The following is a 7,921-nucleotide window of genomic DNA, read 5'->3' as shown; positions in this document are numbered from 1 at the left end:
ATTTCTACAGCATAATTTTTTCTCTCATTTTTATTTATTTTTATGTTTTTGAATCAGAGTCTCACTCTGTCGCCCAGGCTGGAGTGCAGTGACTTGATCTTGGCTCTCTGCAACCTCCACCTCCTGGGTTCAAATGATTCTCCTGCCTCAGCCTCCCGAGTACTTGGGACTACAGGTGCCCACCACCACACCCAGCTAATTTTTGTATTTTTAGTAGAGACTGGGTTTCCCTATGTTGGCCAGGCTGTTTTCTCTAGAATTCATTGCAGTAAACAGGATTGCTGGTCAATTAATTCACAGTTGAAGGCCAGGCACCGTGGCTCACGCCTGTAATCCCAGCATTTTGGGAGGCTGAAGAGGACAGATCACAAGGTCAGGAGTTTGAGACCAGCCTGGCCAACATAGTGAAACCCTGTCTCTACTAAAAAGACAAAAAAATTAGCCTGGCATGGTGGTGGGCGCCTGTAATCCCAGCTACTCGGGAGGCTGAAGCAGGAGAATCGCTTGAACCCAGGAGGCAGAGGTTGCAGTGAGCCGAGACTGCGCCATTGCACTCCAGCCCAGGCAACAATCTGAGACTCCATCTCAAAAAAAATAAATAGGCCGGGCGCGGTGGCTCACGCCTGTAATCCCAGCACTTTGGGAGGCCGAGGCAGGCGGATCATGAGGTCAGGAGATCGAGACCTTCCTGGCTAACACACGGTGAAACCCTGTCTCTACTAAAAATACAAAAAAATTAGCTGGGCATGGTGGTGGGCGTCTGTAGTCCCAGCTACTCAGGAGGCTGAGGCAGGAGAATCACTTGAACCCAGGAGGCAGAGCTTGCAGTGAGCCGAGATCCCGCCACTGCACTGCACTCCAGGCTGTCACTCCAGCCTGTGTGACAGAGCGAGACTCCGTATCAAAATAAATAAATAAATAAAAATAAAATAAAAACAAATAAACAGTTGGTGATGGCTGGGCACAGTGGCTCATGCCTGTAATCCCAGCAGTTTGGGAGGCCAAGCCAAGGTGGGCGGATCATCTGAGGTCAGGAGTTTGAGACCACCCTAGCCAACACGGCGAAACCTCGTCTCTACTAAAAATACAAAAATTAGCTGGGCGTGGTGGTGGGTGCCTGTAATCCCAGCTACTGGGGAACCTGAGGCAGGAGAATTGCTTGAACTCAGGAGGTGGTGATTGCAGTGAACTGAGATCGCGCCACTGCACTCCAGTCTAGGCAACAGAGCGAGACTCTGTCTCAAAAATAAATAAATAAAAATAAACACTTAGTGATGAATTAATACTCTAATTTTCTCTGGTTGACCATTGTTCTTCCAATTATTTGGCAGTTCTTTTGAGCAGCAAACTATTCCCTGCCATCATTAATTTAGGATTGCTAAACAAGGCATAGGGAGTTTAGAGAGTTTTGGTGTGTGTGGTAAGGGGATGAGGAGTCTAGCTAATTAATTGATGATGTCTCTCTCTTTTGAAGCTGGTCTCACTGATTGGTTTGGTTTTCCTGGTTTCCTGATGTGGAGACAGAAGGCTCCTTTACTTTTCCCTCCTCCCCCAAACTTCTGTGGGAAAACGGAACCTGCTGATAACTCAGTGAATTCATTGCTGCGGGATAGTGGGGCGGAGGGGAGCAGGGAGGGACCATAATATCATCCTTCACTGGTGGGCACAGATTTTTACCCCTGCTAATGTTGTATGGCTTTAGGTGACTAACCTGAGCTTCAGTTTCCCCACCTGTGGCATGTCCAGGACTTTGCAATCAGACTGCCTGCTCTCAACAGGAAGCGATTGCATTGCAATACTGTACCCTCCTTATAATAACGCAACTATGATTATAACTCTCAGGCGTCTTCTGGAGCCTCAGTTTCCTCCTTTGTATAAAGACACCAAATAGCTCCTCTCCTTAGAGTTGTGAAAAAGACTACAGAACTTGATCAAGCTGGGTGACAGAGTGAGACCCTGTATCATTATTATTTTATTTTGAGACAGAGTCTCGCTCTGTTGCCCAGGCTGTTGTGCAGTAGTGTGATCTCGGCTCACTGCAACCTCCGCCTCCTGGGCTCAAGCGACTCTCCTGCCTCAGCCTCCTGAGTAGCTGGGGGATTACAGGCGCGCGCCACCACGCCCAGCTAATTTTTTATTTTCAGGCACATGCCACCATGCCCGGCTAATTTTTTATTTTCAGTAGAGACAAGGTGTCACCATGTTGGTCAGGCTGGTCTCGAACTCGTGACCTAGTGATCCACCCGCCTCGGCCTCTCCAAGTGCTGGGAGCCATTGCGTGAGCCACTGCGCCCGGACCCCGGTATCTTTTTTTTTTTTTTTTTTTTTTGAGACGAAGTCTGCTCTGTTGCCCAGGCTCACTGCAAGCTCCCCCTCCTGGGTTCACGCCATTCTCGTGCCTCAGCCTCCCGAGTAGCTGGGACTACAGACGCCCGCCACCTCGCCCGACTAATTTTTTCTATTTTTAGTAGAGACGGGGTTTCACCATGTTAGCCAGGATGGTCTCGATCTCCTGACCTCGTGATCCGCCAGCCTCGGCCTCCCAAAGTGCTGGGGTTACAGGTGTGAGCCACCGCGCCCCGTTTTTTGTTTTTGTTTTTGTTTTTTTTTGAGATGGAGTCCCACCCTGTGGCCAGGCTGGAGTGCAGTGGCTCTATCTCGGCTCACTGCAACCTCCGCCTCCCAGGTTCAAGCAATTCTCCTGTCTCAGCCTCCCGAGTAGCTGGGATTACAGGCGCACGCTACTATGCCGGGCTAATTTTTGTATTTTTAGTAGAGGTGGGGTTTCACCATATTGGTCAGGCTGGTCTCGAACTCATGACCTCAGGCAATCCACCCGCCTCAGCCTCCCAAAGTGCTGGGATTACAGGCGTGAGCCATCGCGCAGGCCTTCATTTTTTTTTTTTTTTTTTTTTGAGACGGAGTCTCGATCTGTCGCCCAGGCTGGAGTGCAGTGGCCAGATCTCAGCTCACTGCAAGCTCCGCCTCCCGGGTTCACGCCATTCTCCTGCCTCAGCCTCCGGAGTAGCTGGGACTACAGGCGCCCGCCACCACGCCCGGCTAGTTTTTTGTATCTTTTAGTAGAGACGGGGTTTCATCGTGTTAGGCAGGATGGTCTCGATCTCCTGACCTCGTGATCCGCCCGTCTCGGCCTCCCAAAGTGCTGGGATTACAGATTTGAGCCACCGCGCCCGGCCAGGCCTTCATTTTTTAAGATAAGAAATAAATGAAAAAAGATGATCAAGACAAACTCTTCACACAGTGCCCGGTGTACAAAGTAATGGTCACGTTTGTGATTATTATTTAAATACCAGGCAAATATTAAATATTAGGGCTCAGAGAGGGCATGCGACCCGCCTGAATCCACCCAGCTGCAGAGCTGGAAAGGGAACTCAGGCCTTTTTCCCCACGCTGGAGCGGGTAGCTGGGGCGGGGAGGTGGGGGGAGCAGTGAGGAAACCTCCCAAGCGGCCCAGGCTGTGCTGTGGGTCTGGGTGGGGAGATTCGCAGGTGTGGGGCGGGGAGGTAAGGTGACCCTTGCTCAGCGACCGCGCCCGCGAGGAACGCATTCCCAGGCCTCCAGCCCTTGGTCTGCAGGTGACGGGCTGTGGGGAGCCAGGGAACTAGCTAGCTAAGTTTGTCGTCTCCATGGCGACCGCCCGCGCGGCGCCAGCCTGACAGTCCGTCCGGGTTTTATGAATGGGTGACGTCACAGGCCTGGCGTCTAACGGTCTGAGCCGCTTGTTCAGACGCTGACACAGACCGGCCCGGGAAGGAGAGGGGGGAGACTAGCTCCGCAGCTGCTGCGCCGTGGGAGGGAGACCCTGCTCTGAGGTCTTTGAGAAAAAAATTTAAAAATGTAGCCAAAAATGGGAAAAAACATTTAAAAATCACGAGTTGTTGCAGGTTTAGGAAATTTTTGCAAGGGGCTGCAAATTCAAGGTGGAATCGAATGCAGCCTCACTCCACTGCACTCTATCTAGTTCACTTCCCAGCCATCCAGCCTCAAACTTACTAGACCTTCCCGAATTAATTGCTCCGACCCGGGGGGAATCTGGGTAGGCCCTGCGGGTCTCAGGAACACGAACAGCAACATTATCTAGAAACTGAGAAACCCCAGGGGAGCAGATGTAAAGGAGGGCCCGCTTTAAGTTTCGGTCCTGATATTTGTAGATCAAGGTCCCACAGGTATCTTCCAAGAGGGTCCGGAAACCCAGGCTCTCTGGGCTATCCAGAGCCAGCCGCTTCTCCGTTCGGGCCTCAACTTCTTTCATCTGTGAAATGGAGCTGGAGAAGTGAGAAAGTGAATATGGGAAAAACTGATTCCTGAGGTCTTTTCATTATAAGGCAATGCCGGCTTAGCTTCCTTGCCTCTTTCACGAGGAACCCAGTGCAGCCCTCGCCTCCACCCGCTGCCCTGCCACCCACCCACCCACCCTAGCTGTTCTTGAACTCGGGTAGTCTTTCCAGATTGAGAGGGTGCACTAGAAAAGCATAAGGCGGGACCTAGGACCGCGGGCCACGCCCCCATACCGCCCATTGGCTGCTTTTGAACGTTCTGAGCCCGCCCCTCCGGGGGCCGTGGCTTGTTTATAAAAGACCTGCGGTGGCTACGCGCTTTCGTTCCACGTTCTTAACTGTTCCGTTTTCCACCTCTGCTTCGGGCTCCCGCCTTCTCCGTTCGCTTTGCCCATTCCGTTTCAGCCAGTCGCCGGGAATCATGAAAGTAGCCAGTGGCAGCGCCGCCGCCGCCGCAGGCCCCAGCTGCGCGCTGAAGGCCGGCAAGACAGCGGGCGGCGCGGGCGAGGTGGTGCGCTGCCTGTCTGAGCAGAGCGTGGCCATCTCGCGCTGCGCCGGGGGCGCCGGGGCGCGCCTGCCTGCCCTGCTTGACGAGCAGCAGGTGAACGTGCTGCTCTACGACATGAACGGCTGCTACTCACGCCTCAAGGAGCTGGTGCCCACCCTGCCCCAGAACCGCAAAGTGAGCAAGGTGGAGATCCTCCAGCACGTCATCGACTACATCAGGGACCTGCAGTTGGAGCTGAATTCGGAATCCGAAGTCGGGACCCCCGGGGGCCGAGGGTTGCCGGTCCGGGCTCCACTAAGCACCCTCAACGGCGAGATCAGCCCCCTGACGGCCGAGGTGAGATCCAGATCCGACCACTAGATTATCCTTATACCGACGGGGAAACTGAGGCCAGAGAGGGTGTGGGCGCTTGCACCAGTTCCGTCCCATCTTTGCGGGTAGCTGGCTACGCGGGGGTGCCTAAGGAGCCTGGAAAAAGCGCTCTCCCGTCGTGTACTCCTGGGGAAGGGGGCGTCCGCTGCGCTCGGAGCGGCGTCCCTCCCAACGCTCCGGTCTCACCTCTTCTCTCGTTTTCACAGGCGGCATGCGTTCCTACGGACGATCGCATCTTGTGTCGCTGAAGCGCATTCCCCAGGGATCGGCGCACCCCAGCTATCGGGGGCAAGAGGAATTAAGTGCTCTGTGGTCTCCCCAACGCGCCTCGCCGGATCTGGGGGCGAACTAGACAGATCGGCGGCCACTGCGCCCTTACAGCATCCAGCCTAGGGCTGAGGGACTGGAGAGGAGAGGGCGACCCTCTCTCCACACCTACTAGTCACCGGAGACTTTAGGGGGTGGGATTCCACTCGTGTGTTTCTATTTTTTGAAAAGCAGACATTTTTAAAAATGGTCACGTTTGGTGCTTCTCAGATTTCTGAGGAAATTTCTTTGTATTGTATATTACAATGATCACCGACTGAGAATATTGTTTTACAATAGTTATGTGGGGCTGTTTCTTTGTTATTAAACAAATAATTTAGATGGTGGCAGTGACTTCTTGGATTGAGGGGAGGGTCCTCGGCTGGGGGTTGACCCCTGACCCTCTTCACAGCTGGTTCTGGGAGGAGAACTGGAGGGCTACATCTGGATTGTTGCTCTTACCGGCCTGAATGAGTGTTTCCGGTGTCTTTAAAGTCTATTCTTCCCCCCACCATCCCCGGCTATTTCCCTGCTCCCTAGTGTTATAAAACTAAATACTCTAGACCTCTGGGGTTTCTCAAGGTGATCATTGGGCCATCTGGATCACCTGGGGAGGTTGTTAAAATGCAGATGAACCTGCCAGGGCCCCCTCTGTGTTGGAGTATTGAGCAAGCCATTTAAGTTGGAGAACGTGGTCGCTGGACCACCCACTTCCTTGCCAAGATGTGGATAAAATGAGACCCAGTGGAAAAGGACTTGCTTAGGGCCATAGCTTGTGAGAGGCAGTGATTCTATCACCCCATTCCCCAGTAGGAGGTGCCTCCCCCAACAGCCTACCTCTGGGTTCCAGCAGGCCGCCCTGGGGCTCCTGGCTCATCCAAGTGGGTGAGCAAGTTGGCAGGGCCAGGTTGGGCACAGCTGCTGGGACACCTGCTCTAGGTCCAGACTCAGCCGCATCACCCTGGCCTGGCTCTGTTGGCAGCTCAAACAAATCTCCCCCCAACCCCAGGGTTCCTGGGTAGGATCTGAGGAGTGGAATCTCATTCCCCAGCTCCTGAGCAGGATAAATATGTCATTGGCAACGGCCTATCTGCCTGGACATGTATGTGGATTTCTACTCAGAGAAGCGTGTATGGGTGTCTACTCCTGTGTACGTAACAGGAGTAAGCTGGTCTCCCCCTGCTACTCCACGGTGGGGATGGGCCAACTGTTCACATATAGGCCTGGGGGTGTAAGTAGGGGTATGCTCGGGGCTGTGTGCAGAAGGGCAAATAGAGCACATGTGTTCTGCAGATAAGTGTGGAACCTCCAGCTGTTTGGGCTTGTGTGTTCTGCCTAAATGCATTGTGGGCATCTCTGCATGGGTCTGGGATGATGGATGGGTTTGAATGTCTGGGGGCCACAGAACCACACTGTGGGTTTCTGTGTATATAATTGTTCTATAGATTGGTTGGCATTCCTGGGCCTCTGCGGGTCTGGAGTGAAGGTGGGGACAGCTATGTTTGGGCAAATCCTTCCTCAAAAGTTCACGTGGCAACTCCCTGGGCTATCATTAGGTCCTGGGGGCACCAACCCTAAAGAATAGATGCCAGGTAAATCCCCATGTGTTACATATGGAGAAACTGAGTCCCAGGAATGGCAAAGAACTTGTCCCAGAAAGGTAAGGGCTATTCATACATTTTGTCAATAAACGATAGAATAAAATAAATAGCCCCTAGCACCGGAAGCCTGGCTCTGCTCAACTCAACCCTTTACAAAAACGGTTTCATGGATACCTGTGGGGCTAAAGGCAGGATTGTGGTCCCAGTTTTACAGCAGAAGACACAAGCTCACAGACGGGATGAACAAAAAATCAAATGAAAGATTATGATTCCTTGAGCACTAACGTTAAGCCAGTTATACCCCCTCCACAAGCAGTTTATGGCTTTTATCAAACACAGTATTTGCAGGCGAATTATGTTCTTTGCTACCCCCTCTCCACCGGCTGCTGTATCAATAGTACTAACCTCACGGAAAGTAGTACAGAATAAATGAAAGTAAGTGGTTAAAACGTTTAGCACAATGCTTGGCACAATGTTGCATAGTTATATATTATCATGATTAATTGTCGCCTGTGCATCCTTGGAGTGTCCTCGGAGGCACACGTGTGCACGCACTCCCTCTCACGTGTGGGCCCTGGCCTGCAAGCCCACCCACGGGAACGTAAGCAGGTTCCCCCTCGCGTACTCCGACATGCAGGGCCTTTCTTCCAGGGGAGGAATGGGCTGCGGCAGGGGCCTGGGCCACCTCCCCCGCCATTCAGCCACACTCTGGATTCCACGTTCCCCTCTTTTCCCCTTTGGCCCAGGCCCAGCCCATCTGGAGGCCGGCTCGGCGGCGGCCTGGGAGCGTTTCCATCAGCTGGGCCCGAGGAATGCGGAGCTATTTAACCTGAGCA

The 7,921-nt window shown here is 53.0% G+C and overlaps 1 protein-coding gene across 1 annotated transcript; it reads left to right on the top strand.

Moving 5' to 3' along the window:
• The first annotated feature begins 4,622 nt into the window (after positions 1–4,622).
• ID1 (inhibitor of DNA binding 1, HLH protein) lies at positions 4,623–5,832 on the top strand. Its single transcript, XM_025398736.1, has 3 exons — positions 4,623–5,142; positions 5,385–5,427; positions 5,579–5,832. Exons 1-2 carry the CDS (start codon positions 4,720–4,722, stop codon positions 5,424–5,426), a joined length of 465 nt encoding a protein of 154 aa, XP_025254521.1. The 5' UTR covers positions 4,623–4,719; the 3' UTR covers position 5,427; positions 5,579–5,832.
• The last annotated feature ends 2,089 nt before the right edge of the window (positions 5,833–7,921 follow it).

This window comes from Theropithecus gelada, chromosome 10 (assembly GCF_003255815.1).
Source record: "Theropithecus gelada isolate Dixy chromosome 10, Tgel_1.0, whole genome shotgun sequence".
Taxonomy (NCBI): domain Eukaryota; kingdom Metazoa; phylum Chordata; class Mammalia; order Primates; family Cercopithecidae; genus Theropithecus; species Theropithecus gelada.
This window is presented reverse-complemented; position numbering and strand designations above follow the sequence as displayed.

Excerpts from the sequence above, each read along its gene's own strand:
- ID1 (XM_025398736.1), top strand. The coding sequence starts at position 4,720 with ATGAAAGTAGCCAGTGGCAGCGCCGCCGCCGCCGCAGGCCCCAGCTGC. Across the intron at positions 5,143-5,384 it reads TCAGCCCCCTGACGGCCGAG|GCGGCATGCGTTCCTACGGA; the intron begins GTGAGATCCAGA and ends TCGTTTTCACAG.